This window comes from Helobdella robusta, assembly GCF_000326865.2.
Source record: "Helobdella robusta unplaced genomic scaffold HELROscaffold_34, whole genome shotgun sequence".
NCBI lineage: Eukaryota > Metazoa > Annelida > Clitellata > Rhynchobdellida > Glossiphoniidae > Helobdella > Helobdella robusta.
This window is the reverse complement of record NW_008704659.1, coordinates 1,505,638-1,529,365: the sequence shown is the minus strand read 5'-3', so window position 1 is coordinate 1,529,365 and position 23,728 is coordinate 1,505,638. Positions and strand designations below refer to the sequence as shown.

Genomic DNA, 23,728 nt, shown 5'->3' with positions numbered 1-23,728 from the left:
ATTAATTAATTATTTCACGATTCGTTAAGCTAACAACTTGACAAGTTTATAATTTACGGAAATTAATTTCTGAATTAACTTTACACACACACACACACACACACGCACGCACAAGCACACACACACACACACGAACGAAAACATAAGTGAAACAATCATTCAAACGCACGTATAAACATACACGCACATACACGCGTAAGCATTAAAGTGCGAATGATCGAAGAAAATGTTAATATGACGCCTCGAAATTTGATAGTCGGTCTGACAAGAGTGAAAGAATTAAAACAAGTGTATTTGTAATGTGTTGTATAATTAACCAATCATCAATCTTTCAACATAAGGTTAAGTTTCTCCTTTGTGAACGTTCCAACGATAATACTGATAATGATAAAAGTGAATGGGATGATGATATCACCTTATGCTCGTTTTTCACCTCATGACAATTTTATTAACTTAAATAAACTCATGGTTTCTATATTTATGAACAAGCAACTCACATGGAAGCAAAACGAGAGGAGACGAAATTATATTTGCTCTTCAAAGTTGAAAATTATAAGCACGCAAGATAACCATAGCAGAATTTGTATACATAATTACCTGGTACGGCTTCATGAACAGGAATGCTGCCTGTTTAAACGTTTAAATAATTTTTAAAATTTTATAATAAAACCTGCCTGACGAGCATCTAAGTGTCCTATCGCTTGTTTTGTACAACGTCTTCAAGTAAGAAAGATGCGAGTGATGTTTGTAGTGTTGTGTCATTGTCTGTCTTTAGTAGTTTTCTGTTTGTATTACTTATGTTTTGTTTATTAACTAGCCAACCAACAAACCAATCAACCAATCAAATTCCACGCAACCGATCGATCGACCAATCAACGGCCTCCACACTCAACCAAAGATGTTGACATTGTTTGATATTTTTATTGGCTGACTTTTATTTCCACGCCTTGTACGAATAAATGCAGCTGCATGTTTGTCGCGAGGGAGTGTGTTGTGCGTCGTAAGTGCAGCTTATATGATCAACAACACTTGACAATGAAGGAACTAACGAATGGAAGTTATACGAAGTTATTGATCAGATTCAAGAGCACATATCACTATTTTTTATACCGAGAACGCATTGAAATGCATGCTTCCGAGAAAAAAACGCAACACACACGCACGCACACACGCCGGTACACACAATCCTCAATATACACCTAGGTTTTTTAAAAATTGGTTTTACAGCTCTGATCTCCAGGGCTTGTCAAAGTTAATTTACAACTCTTATTAATAATATAACCAAGTATAACCTTATTAAATCGTATCTTATTGTATCCTAAATATAATATTGCAGGTTGGTGTAATTGGTTAAAATGTAAATATTTAAGTTTGAATGGGCTTTGAAGAAATTCGAAGACCTAACAATGAATGAAACTTGATATTGTGTGCTGCTTGGACGAATAAACGAGTGACGTGTAAGCGAAAAAGTACCGAGATTGCGATGATCCGGGTTCGAACTCACTTTCACGCACGCACCAGTTAATTATCTAATGTAAGCAGAAGAAAAAATCAGTTTTAAAAAATCTGTATATTTTTACATTAACGTCATTAAAACAAAAACACAAAATATCAAATCAATATTTACCTATAATGATAATAAGATGTCAATTTTATTAACTTATCACAAAGTATTAATTGTTGATCAAAATCATCGCTATATGTACAAATACATAAATATATACAAATACATAAATATATACATACATTCGTATATATTTATATATAAATATATTTATATATACGTAAACATGTACGCAAATTTTTTTGATTGAATTAATGAAATTTGTTTATTTTATGAAATGAATAAATTTCCAATGTTTCTTCTATCAAATCATCGCACAATCATTATAGTCAACCTCTAGAGTTATTAGGTATTACCACAAAACGTATCCAAGACGCACTCAAATTTTGGATTCCGCCAACTTAACCCACGACTTTGCTGGCTCCTAATTATACCGATCGATATATAACGAAATGAGTAACTTTTTAAAGCTCGCATCAATATCAATCTGATTGAATTTAGAATTGAAAGCTTCCACGTCGAAATACAAACGGAATCACCTACCATCTTCTAAGAAAATATTTATTTGTCGAGTAGATTCTGCCAAAGAATTTATCTGTTCTTTACCGCGACTATTATTTATCAATTTAGCCATTATATTTTCAAATTGTCAGATCATTCGTCCAACCATAGATGAGAATCGAAGCCATTTCTTTTTACAAAGTTCCAGTTCGCTTCGACTTTGTATTTAGAAATAAAAAAAGTAATTAGAGTATGATGAGGACGGTCGGGTCAATCATATTATTCCAGCCACACGAATGTAATTCTCCTCATTTTATTCTGCATATACACAACGGGTTTGTTGATTAATATATATATTACATACATGATCACAAACGAATGAATGTATATTGTGTAAACGCGTACGTACACAAAGGTACGTACACATTTATTATATATTCATACATTCAAACTAAGGTGACAAATTTGAAACAAAAAGCTAGCCCATTCTAGAAATACAGCAACTTTGAAAAAGGCTGAAGTTTGGTCGGAGCTTAATAAAAACAGGATGAAACGCGTTTTACGACACCTGTACATCGCCAAGGTAAATGTTTACAATAAAGTATTACAGTGTTACAAGGTAAAGGTTTACAATAAAGTATTATTTCAGAACGTTCCTCTGTTTTTACGGATCGAACCAGGCTAGGTGGGTTTTAAGTGTGTTCGGTTCAATTCCCATCTCTAGAATCAACCATAGATATAGAAACCAGTTTCCAGATCTATGGTGTCAATCAAACCGTGTACTTCAACTTATAATGATAACTTATTTGTGATTATTTTTATCCGCCATTTTCATTTCAAATCGGAAGAATTCATAACAAATTTGTACAAACGTCATTCAACACACAAAGAAAATAATGTATGTATGTATTCTTTGTTGTGGAAATAAAAAAAATAGAGAGGAATAATATAAAATAAAATAAAATACTATAACAGAGTGTGTAATAATTTCGAATTGCCATAAAAATTTGAAATCATCTTGAAAAAAGTGCGTGTCGTCAGTGATAGAAAACTTGAAAAAACCAGACAGTAGAGAAAAAATACTTGTCAATTCAACAACTGAAATATTTTTACATCAGGTTAGTTTAGATTTGTTTCTAAACCAAGTGCTTTTGCCTAATAAACAAAATATATAAACAACCAATCAAACATTCAATCAACCAATCCATCAATTAACCAACTAATCAATTACTAACATTAATTAATTAATAAAAAGTTGTTCATTATTGTTATGTTAATAAATTGTGTTAATTATTAATGTAAATAAGAAAAAAAAATTTGTCTATAATAATAGATAAATAAATAAAGCATTGCAGAAAAAATAATAATAATAAATAAAATACCGAATGAAAATGAAAAAATCCACAAACCGACCATTGACTCCCCGCCAGCCAGCAAACTAATCTACCAAATCATAAAATAACAATAACGACATAACTTGAACCAATCACAAGAATGCGCATAAAAGTTAGCCAATCAAGACACCGCTCCCACCATTTACAAAATAGCACTCGTAAAAATTGATCAATCACAAAATAGCACGCAGAAAAATCAGCCAATCACAAAGTATCATCCATGCAAACATCATAAGTAGGAGGATCTCCAGGTGAGGAAGAGGATGGTGAATCGTTACTAGAATTGTTGCTCGTCTGCATCGAGTTGTGGTTGTGGTTGTTGTTGTTGTTGTTGCTGCTGCAACCGTTGATGTTGTTGTTATTAGTCTCGATGTTGTTGTTTGTGTTGACCTTTGTGCTGCTGTTGCGTGCCTGGTAGACAAGGACGTATCCTGCCTTTGTCTGCAATTACATAAACATACACGTAGTAAAGAGGTTAACAAGTACACAAATATGCAAGTACTATATTAGTATTATAGAAGTAGCTTCCATTACAACCGAAACCGTTCATAACTCACTACAACTTTTACTACTACAGCCACCTCTACAACTACTAGCCAAAAGTACTATATACAAGTACTATATAAAAGAAATTATGAAGTAAAAAGTGCGGGCACAACTCACAACAACGTTTGATTCGTCGCTGGGAGAGACACTGGAGTCATCGAAGTAATTCCACCCGCCTGTGAATTTGTTCTTAGCGCATGCCGTGTCTGTAGACGTTCGTTCGTGAGTGTGTGTTTTTGCGTATTTGTATTTGTTTTTATCCGTTTGTATTATTACAACGCAACGCAACACATTGTAATACAATACAGCAAAACACAACACAATACAAAACATTACAATACAACACAACACAATACAATACAATACAAAACAATACAACACAATAAAATACATTACAATACAACACAATACAATACAATACCATAGATACAAACATGCCTAAGAGCATACACATATACAAACACACTGAGATGAAAACCAACTTACATAAGTAAGTAAATTAATAAATTAAAATGCATATGCATATGCAGACATTAAAAAATATGCAACTACAGCCAGTCCACAGACAAACACATACACGCACACACATACACGCACACACAAAAACACACACACAAAGACACACACACACGCACAGAGACACACTTACAATGTCCACCGCCAAGACCACCGTAATGATTGGACACGGCGATGAGGTCGTACACGCAAGAGTCCTTTTTCTCATTTATAATGAACTTGCTCATGTCCAGACCACTGTGGTGAAATAATTCATCATCATCCTCCTCATCATCATCATCTTCTTTACAATCATCATCATTATCGTCCTCTTTACAATCATCATCATCATCATCCCAATCATTATCACCAAATTATCAATCGATTAAAAGAGCAGTGGTGACAACTACAAACTCGACGGGGTACTCGATGAACGTATCCAACTTATCCCTCCAGAACCTACTGTACGAGAATCTCTTCAGATGAATGACAAGAATCTGTGGGAGTTTCCAGAGGTCGAATTTCTTTGTGGCCTGCTGGTGCTTCTTGCAGCTTGGACAGTACCTGGGTTATTGGTTGAGATACAATTTGATTGGATGTGAGTGCATTGGGCGTGATTTGATTGGCTAACAAATGAGACGTCATTGGCCGTTGTTGGGTGAAACTGAAAAAGTAAAATTTGATTGTGCGGTTTGCCATCTTGTTTGAACGTGATCGGTGGACGATTGCACCCTACCGATCACAGCAACTGATGATGGTGGCGACGATGATTGTAACGATTTGGACGACGACGACGACGATGGCATTAAAGTAGCTAATAATGATTTATCCCCAGGACAATCAATCAATATAATTTCCTCTCGTACACTCAGATGCACCCGATGCCACACACATCAAACACGACACGAGTAAGCATCACCGACGCATCCACTTAAACGTTTTTGAATTCAAACCCGGTGACAGCAACTCAAGACCAGACACTATTACCACTACCCTACCTCACCTTTAAATGATAATTTAAAAAAGCGACAAAATCTCCATCTCCACCACACCATCATCGTCGCATCACTACATCACCACGGGCTAACCATGGATCTTGTTCTCCCAACTTTTCCATTGTCGTGAACAGTTCAAGACAGTCTGACAGAAGGATGCTCTTCTTAACTGCTGGCCGGCTGTCCATGCTGGCATCTATCTCGAAACTCTGCAGCGATGAAGAAGATGGCGATGACAACGATGTAAGTGGGTACATTAACGATGATGATACTAATGTGCACGATGCCAACGGTAAGAATGGTGATGAATTTCCTAAATTAAAATCAAAAATGAAAGTGAAAGTGGAGCTAAAAATAGCAACCATGGCTTCCTTCTCGTCATAGTACGCCTTTCTGGTTGATGGACTCCAATCGGCCGCTATGTACGTGTGGCCTACTGAGGTTATGTTAATGTAATGATGACGAAGATGACGATGAAGATGATGATGACGAAGATGATGACAATGACGATGATGATGACAATGACGATAGTGATAACGATGATAAGAATGATTATGAAGATGATGATAATGGTATTTTGGCCTAACTCGTGATGAGCCTAACTAGGCTAGGCAGGGTAATGATGATAAACAACAGCAGAGGTGATGGTAAATAAATAAACAAATAAAAGGGAAGGTAATAATGATGATGACGATGATGATGACAGTAAAGAGGATGATGATAGAAAACTATACAAGGAGGAAGAAAACCTAAAAAAAGAAAGTAAAGGAGAGAATTGAAAAATTCGAGAGAGAGAGAGAGAAATAGAGAGATAGCAATAGAGAAAAAGAGAGCAAGAGAAAAAAATAGGAGAGAGAAAGAAGAAAAGAGAGAAAAAGAAAAAAAGAGGGAAAGAAAGAGGTAAAGAGACGGCAGGTTAGGAAAATAACATACTGCTGCTAAAAGTGACAGGATTTTTGTCTGGGGATATCAGTTCAAAATCAGCACTGCCATAAGCATTGACCAGTCGAATACTGAAGAGACGTTGTTGTTTTTGAAGTTGCTGCTGCTGCGGCTGTTGCTGCTGCTGTTTGTTGTTGTTGTAGTTGTCATCGCTAATGTCTGCATCATCAACCATCGAGTCAACGACGTTGTTGTTGTCGTTGCAGTGCTGGATGTGAGACGTCTTGTTGGAGTGTTGTGCCTTTGCGTTGTTGGTTGTAGGGGGGTCGACGCTGTTAGACATGTCGTCGTCTTCTGTGTAGTTGGTCGGTGACGTTTACTCGCACACGCACACGCACACAAACCACACACGCAAACTCGCAAATACACGCACATACGCAACAGCCAATACGGACCGTTGGCATCATCGTCATTTCTATCAGATCCATCTGATATATCTCCATCTCCCAGACTTCCAGAGGTTAGCACATTTCCATTCTCATTCAAGTCCTCTTTTATGTAACGACTGTCAATGATCGATCGATCAATCAATCAATCAATCAACCAACCAATCAACCAGCCAACCAACCAATCAACCAACCAACCTAACCTACCTAAGCCGTTGCAGTATCTTATTGTACAATTCATCATAGGTACACTGAGTCCTATGTACTGATACAAAGAATGGTACCCCAAACAGTGTACTAGTCGAATTGGATGGGTAGGATGTGTTGTGTTCCCTAATTAAACAACATTAATAATAATAATAATAATAGAAAAGAAAAAAATAAACAAGATCCAGTAACATGCCTTATAACAAAACTCAATAGCATAATTTGCGTAACAGAAGACAAACACAATTGGCAACACATAATTTATGCAAAAAGGAGGGCAAAAATAATTTGTAGAGTAGCGCAGCCAATTAGCATAATGTATGCTAATGAGAAGAGACATATACAAGAAGGTACATAGATTACACTAACTTTCTTTCCCTAACGTAAACGGGGACTATGGCAAGCTCGTTGATGTTTCGATTCTCCAGTGCTGGCACGTGATAGCTAATCAATTATCATTATTGATACATTTGTCACTGGTTAATTAATTATAAGAAAATTATTTGGTAATTAATTAGTCTATTACTATTATTGATGATAATTTTTAAAGATATTAAGCGACCACATTAATCTATACAAATAAACTGTCTGATTTACTACAAAATTCTGAAGAAATAATAAAAGTATATAGATATATATTAAAATATAAACTAGAAAAATATATAAATATAATATTAATGAATAACGTAACGTAACACAACAATCAATAAATAAATAAAAAACAATTGAATAAATTAATAAATTAAATAAATAAATAATTAAATGAACGAACGAATCATTGAATGAGCATATGAACGAACAAATAGCAGCAAAGTCAATGACAAAAGGTACAAACATAAAGATATCATCCTTATCGTTGATCTTTGAAATGACGTCATTCATGGCGAATATTTTGTACAGCCTATGGTTGTACACTTCTGCCACTATCATCTGTTTGTGAGTGTACATACATGCAGTATTTGTACGTGCGTGCGCGTGTGCGTGTGTATACTATCAATACTAACTATTACTGTGTGTGTGTATGTGTGTGTGCACGCGCGCGTGTGTACTTCCACTACTAACCATCATTATCAGAATATGTGTGTGTTTGTGGATGAGTTATCGGATATAACTACCATCATGATGTTACATTGAGGAATCATTTTTATATTTGTAAATGCAATTCTGAATATCATCAATATGCCACAATTCGGAGAGAATTTTATAAACTTATTAAAAAAGGCATTTAAAAAAAGGGCAAATTAGTTTTCATTTGTTTAAAAAAAATGACTAAACAAGAAAAGAATAAATTAACAATAATTTTATAAATGTAAAGAAATTTAAAAAGCATGTTTAGATGTACGTCATCAACCTCGACGGTCCCCTGATGGACAAAGGAGGATCATTGATTGATTGATTGATTGAATTTTATAAACATTAATAAGAGCAGACGGGTAGTGAATTACTTTAACTTCAATTTAACTTTAATTTCAAACTATGAATGGTGACCTGCTCAGCTCTGTAGGAAACAACTTGCGAAACGGCCTGACACAGATCCGTGATCTGACCCATTTTTGATACTGTCGCCTTCAGCTGAAGTGTTAACAGATTGTATAGCTAGTGAAAATTAATAAAATTAACTAAACATACATAAGGAGAAACACCTCCAACTAACTTTCTTAACTATCTACCAAATAAGTACTTGCTAGGGGAATGTTGACAGAAAAGCTACAAGTACACACAAAAAACACACACATACACACTCAGAGACACTTCCACGCACACACACACACACACACACACACACACACAGAGCAAAACACAAAAAGCTAGCTAAAACCACACAGGCACACACACACACAAACAATAAACCTGTCTTATTTTAAGAGTGTGGTCGTGAGGGACGAATGAGATTTCAATCTGCCTATCCTTTTTGACTGGCAATGGTAGAGATAGATAGCAGAATGGATCGAATTTGATGGACACCTTCTGACACTCTGGGCAGACGAGAGTGGATTTCAGGAGGCCGTGGAAGGTGTCGACGATAATCGAGTCGTTCCTCTTTATGTAGTTCTGCCATGTCTCGTCAGCCACTTCCTGTATCCGGTAAATAATGATTATATCAACCAACATTAATAATGACAACAATAAAACGTTTTTACACACCACCATGACACACACACACACACACACACACACACACACACAACTACAAAAAGCACCACACACACACACACAGACAAACGCGCGTACAGCATCAGGTCTGTTGTCGGCCTCCTTAGTTTCTATGTATGGTTTCTTCCTTATACGGTTCAAATCTTCGTGCAAGCCGTCCAGTAGAAATGCCATGAGCTCTTGAGAGTCCTGCTGTTGGTAGCCCGAAAACTCAGGCTTGAACCTACCTACTGCTACCTAGTTTGTGATTGGATGGAGGGGGGTTGGTGAGTAGGGCTAAAGAAAATAATAGACACTTTATCATGAACTATCATTATAAATAATCAGTTTATAGTATATAGTTATTTGTGGTAATTCATTAGCTTTAATTCTCCAAATTTTTCTAACGTAGGAAAAGAAAACAGGAAAAAACAACAAACAAGAAAACGAAGAGACAAGCGGACAGACAGACAGACAAAGAGACAGACAGACAGACGCACACACACACACACAAATGATCCCAGACCTTGAACTGCCTGGGTGCTGTGCAGTTAAACTTGCCGGACCACATGTTGGTGATAAGTTCGGCGTAGGAGGAAGCGACTTCTCCCCTCATACCCAAGGGGTTGTCCACGTTCAGTTCCAACTTCCATCTACCACTCAGCATGTACTCAGTTAGGTGGGGCACGTTACTCATGCACTGGGCAAATTATTTTTATAACCATCAGAACAAAAATTATAACAATAATAATAATTAATTTATAATAATAAATCTTTCAACATTCCATATTACACCCACCACATCCTTCTAACTATAAGTACAATGAAAGAGATGATAATTAATAATTTTCATAATCATTAATCTGATCATATTCTGCTCATTCCTATTAAAAGCATTTCAAATCAAGAAATTCATTTTCAAGGAACCTACCTACATGAGCTAGTGTGCAGTTTGTGGCATATTAGCTGCTGTGACGTAGCTAAGCAAACAGACAGACAGACAAACATACAACTAGGTTAAACAAATGAGCCCATGTACATTATACATACACATTAATTCTCTCTCTTTCTCTCTCTCCTCTCTCTCTTTCTCTCTCTCTTCTCTGCCTGTCACACACACACACACACACACACAACACACACACACACACACACACAGACACACCAACTAAGACACACAAATACATACATACATACATACATACATACATACATACATACATACATACATACATACATACATACATACAATCTGATTAATAATCACCTGTATTGCACTGTTCATGAAGCAGGTGTTGCCTAGGTTGGTCAGACCGCAGAGTCCAGGTGAGAAGTTGTGGATATTCTTGTGGAGGCCCTCGTACGTAACGGCTGGGGAGGGGGTGATTCTATTTTGGAGCCCCGAAGTGCTGAACCTTCAAAAGGTTAAATTTTTTTTTCAATTTCTCTCAAGCTAATTTTTGTATTGAGATCATTGAAGTTTGAGGTGCATGAATGGACTGCAAAATTGTTAATATTCAGTGAGGGCGACGTAGAGAATTACTATATTTTTGCCTTTGTGAATTATCAATAAAGTTATAACAACTATCATTAAAGCTGCTTCAGTTGGCTAAACAATTTGGGACTAAAATAAATTACAAATATTTTTTTTTAATAAAAATTAATAACCATTTAAAATTATTACACAAAAAAAATATCAGTGAAAAGAATAAAAATTATTTTTGCAAAAAGTAAAAAAAAAAATGAGAAAGAAATGTAAACTCAGTGTAAGAAGAACTAACATTTTAGACTGGTAGGGCCAGGTTTGATCGCCACCTTGTTCCTCGACGATTATCTCCCCATTGTTGTAGATACTGGCATCTTTCAGGGTCAGAGTCTTCTTTATGAGTGGCTCTATGGAATTGTTCAGGAACTTGTTCCACAGGCGAATGTCGCGATTTTCTGGAATTTCGAACATTTCTCTGGCCGCTCTTTCTAGTTCCTCTTTAATTTGTTTTAATCTTATTCAATTTGTTTTTTCAAATTATCTTATTTAATAAGCTATTTTGATTATTTTATTTAATTAGTCTATTTGATTATTTATTTAAATTAGTTTAGTTAGGCGGAGGTTTAAAATTTGATTTTTTGCCGTTGAAAAAAAATTATAGTTCAAGAAAACCAGAGTGATTCTGCTATAAACCAATTTGAATGTGATTTAGACATGTGTCAGCTTTCTAAAATGTCAAATGAACATTTAATATCTGTAAAAAGTATAAATAGACAAGAAAATGCAGAAAAAAATAGAGTTTTTTAAAAAAGAAAACAGTTAGAAATGATAGTAACAACAATGATAATAATGAATACAATAACAATGATATTAATAATAATAATATAAATAATAATAAGACAGAATTGTGAGAACTGATTGGTGAGATGAATCTTGACCAAACTGACCAATTGTAGACATCTGGCTGAATGAATGTATCTTAAAATTATTTGGTTGGTCGTGCCTGCAGAACTTCAACTCTAACAGGTACATCTCGATGATCAGGTGATTATTGAAGACTCCTTGTGAGATAACCTTCCTTGCTATGGGCTCCTGAAAAGTTTTAGCAACAACAACAACAAATTATTATTAAAAAAAAAACATTTTACAATTTTATTTATTCATTCATTCATTCATTTATTTGAAATATATTTTTGCTAATTTGCTATGAAAAAAAACATTATTGCTAATTAATTTTACTCGTGAAATCGATTCTTTCTAAGACTATACAATACGTTTTAACATATGTAGCAAATTATAGTGCTAATTAATTTTAATCATAAAATAAATATATTTAAATAAAAAAAGATTAAATAAATAAAATTATGAATAAATAAACTGCAAAGATGAAACACTTGATCTTCGGCCAGGGAATACCACATAACAAATAGATCCCATGCTTTTTGGGGCAGGAAATAATAGTCAACCTCTTCAGTTATGTCTGGCTTCAATTTATTCGAATCTGGAAGAGAACAAAAAAATCATATCGTGAATAAATTACACAAAAGTTTATATGAAATTATAAAACATTTTCATCATCATCGTCAGTATATACAACAAGGAGCACTGACGATGATTCATTCGGAATCAAAATATGGCCTTATATACAACAAGGAGCACTGACGATGATTCATTCGGAATCAAAATATGGCCTTATATACAACAAGGAGCACTGACGATGATTCATTCGGAATCGAAATATGGCCTTATTTGCAGCATGAATTCGAAAAATAAGTTTATTTTGAATTTTAATAAACTAAACGTTCACCAAAAAACTTTAGTGAGAAAAATTGGAAAAACGAACTACAAACATATTAACGCCAAACATTCGGTAAAATTTATAGAATATTGTAAAAATTATGGTCTATTACCAACATATATATATACAATGCAAGGCGAAAATACATCGCACACAAAAATATAATCACATAGCATTTGGTTTTCTTTTTAAAACTTAATTGAATTAAAAACATTAAATTTATCCAGTTTAATTTTAAAATTAACAATAAAAATTAATCCAAGTTTGAAATCAGTTTAAATTAGTTCAAATAATTTATACTAATTTAATTAAACTAATATTAAATAATAATTTAATATAAAATATAATTTAAACTAATTTAACCTAGTAAAAGTTGAGAGTTGTCAATAGGACCAGGATATATAGAATCGTCTAGAATATTATTATTTTCAACATCATCAAAGCTCACGTATGTCTGCCATTGTTTAAACCATTTGCCATCAATTAAATACCTAGAGAGTGATCAATGAAATAAAAATAATCAGTGTAGTTGATACGGGATGCCCAAAATAAATAATATTTACAATTCCTTATTTCTTGACTAAATTATTAATATGCAAGAGCTAATTGAATGAATGTACATATATAATGCATATAAAATTAAAAGTACATCACATTCCTAAATCCTAACAATCAAAAAAACAAATCTTTACTTATACTTAGGTACTCTCTTCTAAGGCTAAGCTAAGTTTAAGTAACTATAACTTGTTTTAAATACTTCTAAGTCTTAAGTTTAAGTCTTTAAGAGAACCTTAAAAATAATTTTTAAAAGGTGTAATTTTGTCAATAATATCATTTTCATTTTTTAAGGATGATAAATTTCAAGTAACCACAGCTAATCTGCTAATAGCTAATGTAATCGGTAAAAAAGTAATTGTAATTAGTAATCAGTAATGGAATAGTAATCAGTAATTGAATAGTAATCAGTAATGTAATGTTACAGTCAGTAATGAGATGACAAGCAAAAATTTATTCTTGACAACAGGTCTCGTCTGTTAAGATATCATTTTACAAACGTTTTAACTTTTATTATATACGTCAAACTAATAATGCTAAACCTATACCAGCTTTTTTGACTGTCAGTGAGTGGAAAAATAAAAAAAGAATGTTCTACTGTCTCTGGACTCTCCAAAATAACCGGTTTAAGAAAATATAAAACAAATTTAATGTTAATAAAAATTAAAGTTACCAAGTGTCGTTTAAGCTTAATTTAGTTCCTAAAAGCGGCTTAATTTTGGATTTTTGTTCTTTCAAAGATTCAACGTTAAAAACCGCCATGTTGAAAACAGTGAAAATTAATTTTAATCATCAGAGATGGGCCTGTGAGTAAAATAAATAGAAAATCCTTTTTTTTAGGTTGGGACATAAGCTATATATTTACAGAATATGTATATTTGATATACATATATGTACATGAGTTTGGTCTAAAATTCCATGGTTGAGCTGTTATTCATATTTCTATAATTAGATCATGAGTTCTCCATCACTTGTGAAGTTCAGAGCGGATCTCAAGACCCATCTGTTTTCAAAATTCATTGAGGAGCGCTGTTGAACATCGCGGAAATAGCGCTTTATAAGCTAATTGATTGATTGATTGATTGATTGATTGATTGGTTGGTTAGTTGGTTGATTGATTGATTGATTGATTGATTGATTGATTGATTGATTGATTGATTGATTGATTGATTGATTGATTGATTGATTGATTGATTGATTGATTGATTGATTGATTGATTGATTGATTGATTGATTGATTGATTGATTGATTGATTGATTGATTGATTGATTGATTGATTGATTGATTGATTGATTGATTGATTGATTGATTGATTGATTGATTGATTGATTGATTGATTGATTGATTGATTGATTGATTGATTGATTGATTGATTGATTGATTGATTGATTGATTGATTGATTGATTGATTGATTGATTGATTGATTGATTGATTGATTGATTGATTGATTGATTGATTGATTGATTTAGAAAAGTGGATCTTGTTTATATAAATGCTTTTTTATTACTTTTCTAAAGCTTGCAAGTATGTATAATAATAGCTACAAACCATATACTTGGAAGGCTTAGTAGAATGCATTATAATATATTATACAATAATAATTATTGCCTGGACGTTAACAAACGAAAACGATAGTACTAAACTGCCAATACACTACTCCAACCAATGAACGTCATCTCATTCGATAAAAAAACAACTGCACTAGTAAACCAGAATTGATAATGGATCATAGCCATCTAATATATTTGTTCAAATGTAATAGGGGTGAGTGTGGGCACCACAATCCGAATACATTGGTATGACGACGACCAAGCTATCTAGTCTAGATGACTCACAAGGCACATACAAAATGGCATGTATATATATATGATGATGTTTTTGATATCATTCAAAAAGATGAGTTAGGCTCCCACGCCTTTGCTGATGATATTCAGTTATTGGTATCTTGTCCTGTTGATTCGATTGACGCTTCTTTGACTCAAACCTAAAGATGGATTTACATATCAATAATGTAGTGAAGGTCTGCTCTAACCAACTGCGTTTATTACGCAATGTCAAAAAATCACTAAACACGTCTTTTCTTCAAAGTTTAATTTCCTCTTTCGTTTTTTCCAGACTGGACTATTGCAATGATCTTTTTTTATAGTGCCACCAAAAGGTCTTTTTCAAAGCTTCAGTCAATACAGAATCGTGCGGCCAAGCTGGTTTTGGGTGGTTCGTGGTTCGATCATGTTACGCATATTTTGAATAAGGTTGAGGGTTGAGAAACGTGTTTTCTTCAAGTTAGCAGTTTTGATGTTTAAATGTGTCAACAATGCAGCTCCTCCCTATCTCATTGATAGATCGGAATCATACAAATCTCATTTTTCAAAATATTCCTTCCGATCAGCCAAAGTTAGCGACGGGTTCCCGCAACTTTGCGGTTCTTGGCCCGGTTGTTTGGAATGGTTTACCTCGCTACTTACGTGACCCTAACCTACCATATTTACAATTTCGAAGTCAGCTTAAAACTTATTTATTTGCACAAAGAACGTCCGTCTTATTTGCCTATGATTCAGTAGCGCTTTTGAGTTTCAACAATTAAAAGCGCTGTATATAAATTTCCGTAATAATAATAATATATATTAGTAGTCGCTATTTGGAAGTTTTTTTTTATGCGAAACCCATGGAATTTCCAAACTTCGTTTTCTTGATGATACAGTCGAAGGCGTGCAATTTAAATCGTTGGACGCATTTGTTAATGAGACTTTTATATTGAAATCGTTGGAAAACATTATTAATAATAATTAAGGTAATTTGATATATGTATTTATTGTATTGATTCTATAAAAAAATCATTAATTAATGACTAATGTCAAATAAACTCTGACAAAACCGTTTTGCTGTTTCTAGCTGCTAAGGTCTTCTAGGTAGGCTAGAGTCTTCTAGTCTAATTTTAGTAGTCTAGCTAGTCTAGTGTCAAGTGTGTTCATTCATCTATTCATCTACTCTACTCTTCCATCAATTTATTTTTCACATCTTAAATTTTGTTATTCTTAAAAAACTCAACAGAAATGAAACAGAAAATTTAATTAATTTAATTTTAATTTAAAAGTAAAATGTTTTATTTGTTTTATTGAAGTTTTGTTGTTAAGTAAGGTTTTATTAATCGTTTGTTAATGTTAATACTTAATACTAAAGTTAAAGTCATAAAGTGTTAATATGATTTTTGAAACCCATTTCAAAATCCTCATTAAATTTCTGGGATGGCTACTTCAATTTATATGGTGAACATTACTATTTTTTGTCATTCTTTTTTTTATTTTGTTTATTTTGATCAATTTTTTGAACACATGTGAAATAAAATTAAAAATAGTCAAAGAAAAACTAAATAGTAAAAAAAGGCAGACCAATCTTATTACCATTTATTTTATCTGAACTGCATGATGGCCTAGTGGTTAAGGTTGCCTGCTGCTGTTTTGCAGTGACCAGGTTTGATTCAATTACGTATTATGGCTATAATAGATCTCCGCCTACAACATGTTTGTAGCCTGTTGTTGAGTCTTATGAACCCAGAAAGACTTTTAACCTTTTTTAACTTTTACTAACTAAACAGTTCATTGAATTTTTAGGTCTGCTCTTTATAATAAAAAGAAGAAATGTGCAATGTGTGTTTGTCTAACTGGAGAGTTTTTGCCAGAAGATAAAATAATGCTTGAAAAATGGCATGCTAAAAGGGGATACCTGACATCAGATGTTGTATTAGAAGGAGTTGACTATTTGATTGTTAATTTCAAAAATGACAAAGGTTTCATGCACATTAAAATAATTTTATAAGTTTTTTCTTCAATTTTAAACAATTCTTTAAACTTAAAGATTCCCTGGATTTCATAAAATTTGCATCAAACAATTTCGACAAAAATAAAACAGTAAATTTGGTTGATTAGTGGCCGGTCTTTAAAGGTTCTTGTGCTTTAAAAGTTGGATAATCATGTAAATGTTCAAAAAACGATCTTAAAACATTATTTGAATGTTCTCAATAATGAGGTTTGGAAGGTTCTGTTGAATGTATCACATTCAATTAGAATCCGCCATTGTCAGCCATTGTCGAATTCAAGAACTGCCAAAGTAATTTTTAGATTTAAATTTTAAAACGATAATTAAAAAAATAAATAGTTTGTTCATTTATCACATTTTAGTTGTCAAAAGCATTCTAGAGAAGAATAAATCCTTTTCAATTTTTTCAACCCAATTTCAACCTAAAACCAATGGACCCATCAAAACCACCTTCAAAAATTGATGGAGAAATTGATCAAATGAGAATTCTTTTCATGAATGTATGTCTTGGGCTTTCAAATGAGAGAGAAATGGTGTCAAAAATCGAATCAATTTCAAAAGCAAAAGTGCAAGATTATAAATATTTTCAACACCAGAATCAATTGTTTGTAGAGTTTGCAAATGAACCAGGTGATATATCTTTTCATTCAATGATTAAATATTATTGAGTAATAATCATATAAAAATTTATTTTTTCTACTTCAAAGATGTTCCTAATATAATGAAAGAACTATGCACTAGACCATTGTTAGGACACATGGCCTCATTCGAAAGAATTCCCAAGACCAATTTTGTCCAGATTATATCTCAGGGACCAGTTGGCAAAGAAATGTTAGAATTATTTTTCTCAAGCCAAAGTGATAGATGGTGTAATGGTGGACCAATAATGAACATAGACCAACATATGGAGAAAATTTTTCGAATTGAATTTAAAAACTATAAGGGTGATAATTATTTATTTGCTTAGTAAAGTCTCATTTTTTATATGTAAACTTGATTTTATTCTAAATTGTCATTTAAATATTGTTTAAATTATTTTAATAATTATTTTGAAATTAAATTTTATTATTTTATTTGATCGTGTACATGTATAAAATGGAGCAGATGCTGAAAATGTCCTTAAAAGGAAAAAGTACACCTTAGATTCGGAAACATTCTCTGTGAGACCTTATTACACTGACAATGTCTTGCCCCAGGAGTTTTACTGGTACCATCAATCCTGTCATCATGCAAAATTTCCAAGTAGAGAGGTTGCAAAAGTTTCGAACTGAGTTAATCAATTAGTCTACCTTTACACACATACACGAACTCACACACACACACAGACACACACCCATACACATGGTTAACAAGAACGTAAAGAAGTAATTTAGAAAAATAATTTTAATAAAATCAAAATTAACGAATTCAACCCATTGCCATGCATTAAATTGAGGAGGTAACATTTTCAAAACATTTTCAAACATGAATTCACATCCAGGAATGCCGACTTACGAATAATGGGGATGTTGTTGGTAGTTCCGGTAAGAAGAAAAAGAAAGTTAGAGCCTCTATATCACTGAGTTCTGTTCGCTCACCCAGTTCAGCTTGCCAACGACATGCTTTAAGGAACAAACATATTTGCAAGATGTCTTGTGCAAATGGTGTGCCTTCAAAATCAAAACCGACCAACATCATTCGTCAAATTAAAATTTCTCAGCCTTTCCTCCACTTCGTTCCTCAATTTTATGAACGAGTTTGTGAAATTGCCTTCAAAGAGTAATTCTAAGATATTTCGCTTTTCATTATTTCAAAATTGAATGAATGTTGGAACACAAATTTCAAGGGCTAATTTCGAAATCAAAATTAAAAAAAAATTAACAACTAGGGGATATTTTGTATTGAGATAGTCACGCCAGCCTATCCTATTAATTGTCTTCCTCTGATAAACTTTTCTAGAAGCGAGAGCTTCATTGACGACACACATTAACAATGATTTCATTTTAAGTACAGATTCCTTATTCAATTATACTTTTATTTCATTTTAATAATCTTATATAAAATCAATTGAATTGTCTTACATTCAGAAACATAAAGATGAGAGTGCTCACAGATACTGCCGACCAGTGCGTTCAACTGGAAGTGCAAGGCAAACAGAAAAACGTAAACAGGCTAAGAAATGGAATAAGAACGATGACACCAGATGTCGTAACGATGTCGTTTAGGCTGATGAAACCTTGCAGGAAGCTCTTTGAAAAAAGTGGCACACTTGCTGGCATCCAGAAAAATGACGATGTAAAGTTTGCAACATTTTGTTTCTCATCTGCAGAATGAAAACCAAGCAAAAAATTAATTTAATAACCAGGTACGGATTCATCGAGTCTTAGTTAAAGCCGACGATCAATCAGTAAATGTAGTGCGTATGAAATGGAAGATATCATCGCTGAATGAAAAAAATATAATTAAGGCGCTGGGACATATTGTCGATAGAGTCTGCCAGCAAATTGATTGCCAGTTTTTTGAAAAAGAAGTTAGCAACATTTTTGAATTTCTTCTTTTTCAGCTTCATCATCATGAGAAACAACGGAATTTTAGTATGGTAAATGAACCATAGTACTTGGACTTTAGCTTTGACCTGGATGTATTTGCAGCATTACATCCACAATCAATATTTTCATTGTATTTGAAGGTTTCCTGCTAAAACATAATGAACATACATTTGTCGTCAATGGTGCTCACGCTTCTAAACTGAGATTCTAAAACCCTGTCTGAAATAGAATACTTGAAGTTAATTTTTTTTAAATTTTAGCTTCTTATGAAACGCTCTTTGGAACTTAATGAAAATCTGTTTACAGCAGAAAGTTTCGAGAAAGGTGATGCTTACTAACAAATTTGTACATCAATGACACATCTGCATAACATACGTTCCTGCATTATGTTCATGTTGGGGTATTTATTTACCTGTTTGCAGATTTCTTACAAGAACCATTCATAAAAACTGATCTATCGAAGTACACGCCTAAGATCAATGAACTTAACAGAAGAGGCTTTGAGTACTGCAAACGTATGCTCAAGTTGATTCAGTGTTTTCATGAATTCCCATATATGAAAGAATATCTGAGCAGTCATCTGAATAGCAATGACTGTTTGTCACGCCATGTCAAAAAAATAGAAAGAAGGAACATGTATCTTTCTCTCTCTAGGGGTACAGAATTTTTACGAACTATTGGAGAATTTTCCAAAGCAAAGTAATTTCATACATTTTCTCGTTTCAACATCTTTCTTATTTTATTCTTTAAAATTTAAGGCGTATTTACAAAATGCTTGCGAGTTCAATTTGGTTGTAGATGGAAAGGTACTGCAAAAAGTTTAGAAAACCGAGTCGCTTAAATAAATTGGCTATAATGATTTGGAGATATTTGTTCTGCCGAGTTAGGTTTTTTTTGCTGTGTAAAGCAAAACTAGGGGACGAATCTTGTTGCCCATCATTTCCGTAGAATTCTAGAAAATCATTTTTAACGAGGCGACTAATTTATCGAGAACTGGCACTTTTTAGAGGCATTTTTAATGAATAGTTTAAAAAATTGAAGCATTTAATTTCTTGAACGTGAAATTTGTTTCATGAAGCATTTAAAACAAGTCGTAAACAATCATACAACCAGTGGCTTGAACGTAAGCGTAATATCCAACGAGGGAATGGTAATCAGTGGTGACGTCAACATTCTTCTCAATGCTTTTCAGTCATTTGTTATGGACTCGTGTAAGATACGTACGCACGTCTATACGACTGACGGCTGTCAGTGCCACTTCGACCAACGCATTGTCCTTTATAAACAAGAAGAGGTACAATTCTTCAACTGTTTATGCTTCAATTTCTTGTATATATTTTACTTTTATGAAACTTCATAGCTTCTGTCAACTAAACAAACTACTTCAGCTGCTGCCTGATAACTTCTGCATACAAAAAAATCATTTGTCATTTTATTTGTTGTAATAAAATTAAACTGAAACAGAATGCAAAATCAGGGCCTACCTTGCTTCTCCTTGAAAAGCATTCGAAATCCTTGTCAGACGAAGCAAGATCTCAGTTCGATAGGTCAATTACACACAGAAACAGTTTAGTAAATGCCAATGATCTCAGAAACCACGTGAGTTTTTTGTGGGAATGTTTAATAGAATAGTTTTTAAAATATTCAAAAATTTATTTTGTTAATTCTAAGCTACGTAGCTAGATAAATCCACAACGCAGATCAGCACAGAAACGTTATATGGTGTGGAAATGGTACTTTTTGATAAATTTAATATACCAGCGAACAATAATTTGACTGGAGTGTATAGTGTCATACAGCAGTTACCTGATTCAATCAAATTGCAAAGCCGTGCTTGCCTATCCTACGCTAAAGTGTTCGACGCATTACTTTGCACACACGCAACACTCACCTTGCATGTCTGTTGAATTGCGCTACATAAATTAGTTATTTATTGATCTGTTTGAATTATTCAACAGGCAAACTTAGTGTCAACAATCAGGTTCGTCGCAAACGATGGTGAACGCGAGGAAGTAGTTCGGATTACATTACTCAAATAAAATGAATCTTTTCCACACGTGCCAGTAGAAAATACGAATTTCCCGGTGGATAAAGCATGAATTTCGAATATGCATTTTTATTATTAATTTATATTATATTAAATATTTTATTTATAATACACGAATATTAATTTATATTATATTAAATATTATATTTATAATAATTTTTCCTCATCGTATATTTTTGTCGTGACAACACTATGTTATATTAGTCTCTGTTACGAGTTATGCCATGTCACTTATATATTCATTGACAGAAATTCGGAATTGTACATACTGAGTATTAAAATTGCACGCAAAAAGATACTACCTTTTTTCTTAAGTTTCTTATTACAGTTTATGCGTCTGTCAGATCCTGATTTCTAACGAATAATAATAATAATAATAAAAAGTTACAAAACTTTTCACCAGCAGAATTTCGTATTGCACTTGGCAACTTCAGGTGAGCATAAAATCAGTAGAAACGTTAAAAAAGAAAATGATATATTTATTGCAAGTTATTCATTTTAAAAGTTTAAAAATAACAATAATAATAATAATAACAATAATAACGACGTTAATAAACATTGGTTATAAAATTAAATAAATTTACAACACTCGAAAGTAAAATTAAAGCTAATAGTGCGTGACGAAAAAAGAGAAAGAGAGAGGAGAGGAGAGAGAGAAGAGAGAGAGATAAACATTAATCATTAGTTAAGATTTACAATTTGAATCAAGCGAACAAAATTAACGAATTTAAACTATAAAACATTTTGAACGTTTCGAACAATAAAAAAAAAAATTAATTTTTTAGACCACGATCAATGAATGAATGAATGATTTTTGAAACATGATTCAGAATCGTGAAACATGATTTAATCGTTAATTAATTTTCCAATTGTATAATTTTCGTCTTATTAAAATTTAGTACTCTCTTGATTTAGCAGCATAGTAATGTAGTAGTTAATACAGAGTAGGACTAATTAACGTAATGTAATAAGAACTAATGTAACTAATTGTAAATTAAAAAACCATCTACCTACCTAAATAATTATGTGTATAAGTAATCAAATGCAGTACAGTAATTAATACAAAGTAGTAATTAACGTAACGTTGAAAATAGTAACATTTGGTGTAATAATTGAGACAATATAACGGTGTCCATTGACGATGGTAAAATGAATTCTTAAAATAATAAAAAATTAATTTAAATAAAAAAAAAAGATAATTAAATATTAAGTTGAAAAGGTAATAAATGATTTAAAATGGCGAAAAAATTATGCATTGAACCGTCACGTAATAAAACGCCTATCTTCAAGTCCTCCACTCGTCTATCAAACCCTTTAATTACAATTGCAAACTAATTGACGTCAATTAACCAATTTAATTACATTTAACCAGATATCAACCAACGATTTTAACTACAATGACAGCATGTCAACCAGCCAATTCAGTCGGGCTGAAAATTTAGCAGACGATAGATGATACATATTCACAGACATACATGTATCGCACCTCATGAACTAGATAGATAGATAGATAGATAGATAGATAGATAGATAGATAGATAGATAGATAGATAGATAGATAGATAGATAGATAGATAGATAGATAGATAGATAGATAGATAGATAGATAGATAGATAGATAGGTAGATAGGTAGATAGGTAGATAGATACATACTTACATTCACTTGTAACCCTTAAACGTTCAGACGTTACAGGATGGCACTAAGATACAACAACCTCATTAAAAAACCAGCGCCTTTAAAGATTACGTTACAACACTAGTAAATAGACACAAAACGACATGTTATTTTGTGGACCTCTAAGTCATCATTAGATTACATCATTGGCTATCCATCACTAATTCGTAAAAATTAACCATAAAATTAGTGATTGACAGGCGTAGCTCGGCCACTCGTGGTTTCGGTTTCGATTTTACTCAGTTCCTGTTTTTCTTCCTCGCTGTCCGGTTCGTCGTCGTCCAGGGATGGCGGTGGAGAAGAGGAGCGAGAGGCCGATGGTGAAGTTGGCTCCGACTGTGGTTTCGGCATCTTATTTATACCATCCTGTGTGTATGTGTGTGTGTAGTGTATGTGTGTGTATGTATCTATGTGTGTGTGTGTGTGTGCATGTATGTATGTATGTATGTGTGTGTATGTATGTATGAATGTATGTATGTATGTGTGTGTATGTATGTGTGTGTGTGTGTGCGCATGTATGTATTTATGTGTGTGGGTATGTGAATGTATGTATGTAGTATGTGTGTGTATTCAAGTATGTATGAATGTATGCATCTATCTATCCATCTATCTATGTGTGTGTGTGTGCGTAGCAAAATACTAACCGGATATTCGGAA

At 33.1% G+C, this 23,728-nt stretch overlaps 4 protein-coding genes across 4 annotated transcripts in view; 2 read left to right on the top strand and 2 right to left on the bottom strand.

Annotated features, from left to right (window-relative positions):
* Positions 1-2,954: 2,954 nt before the first annotated feature.
* HELRODRAFT_101065 (hypothetical protein) lies at positions 2,955-13,775 on the bottom strand. The gene is made up of 21 exons (XM_009023064.1): positions 13,676-13,775; positions 12,811-12,938; positions 12,044-12,150; positions 11,597-11,741; positions 10,945-11,146; positions 10,431-10,578; positions 9,690-9,863; positions 9,263-9,421; positions 8,882-9,106; positions 8,519-8,602; positions 7,862-7,960; positions 7,400-7,452; positions 7,031-7,156; positions 6,833-6,942; positions 6,429-6,731; positions 5,858-5,931; positions 5,589-5,704; positions 4,915-5,064; positions 4,655-4,758; positions 4,123-4,211; positions 2,955-3,900 (listed from the first exon to the last, which is right to left on the bottom strand). Exons 1-21 carry the CDS (start codon positions 13,762-13,764, stop codon positions 3,664-3,666), a joined length of 2,922 nt encoding a protein of 973 aa, XP_009021312.1. The 5' UTR covers positions 13,765-13,775; the 3' UTR covers positions 2,955-3,663.
* Positions 13,776-17,251: 3,476 nt separating this feature from the next.
* Positions 17,252-18,582, top strand: HELRODRAFT_175657 (hypothetical protein; the record flags this gene model as incomplete). The annotated part of the gene is made up of 5 exons (XM_009023063.1): positions 17,252-17,450; positions 17,528-17,651; positions 17,947-18,070; positions 18,301-18,360; positions 18,520-18,582. 5 exons carry the CDS (start codon positions 17,252-17,254, stop codon positions 18,580-18,582), a joined length of 570 nt encoding a protein of 189 aa, XP_009021311.1.
* A 314-nt stretch (positions 18,583-18,896) lies between these two features.
* On the top strand, positions 18,897-21,440 carry HELRODRAFT_175656 (hypothetical protein; the record flags this gene model as incomplete). Its single annotated transcript, XM_009023062.1, has 8 exons — positions 18,897-19,094; positions 19,165-19,329; positions 19,609-19,672; positions 19,771-20,047; positions 20,462-20,642; positions 20,813-20,947; positions 21,307-21,329; positions 21,413-21,440. 8 exons carry the CDS (start codon positions 18,897-18,899, stop codon positions 21,438-21,440), a joined length of 1,071 nt encoding a protein of 356 aa, XP_009021310.1.
* Positions 21,441-23,257: 1,817 nt separating this feature from the next.
* Positions 23,258-23,728, bottom strand: part of HELRODRAFT_157348 (hypothetical protein) — a gene marked incomplete at both ends in the record, with an annotated part of 9,846 nt that continues 9,375 nt past the window's right edge. The window contains 2 exons of the mRNA XM_009023061.1: positions 23,258-23,437; positions 23,716-23,728. The exon at positions 23,716-23,728 is cut by the window's right edge and continues 62 nt beyond it. Coding sequence (XP_009021309.1) covers positions 23,258-23,437; positions 23,716-23,728 — 193 coding nt within the window. The remainder of the gene's footprint in view (positions 23,438-23,715) is intronic.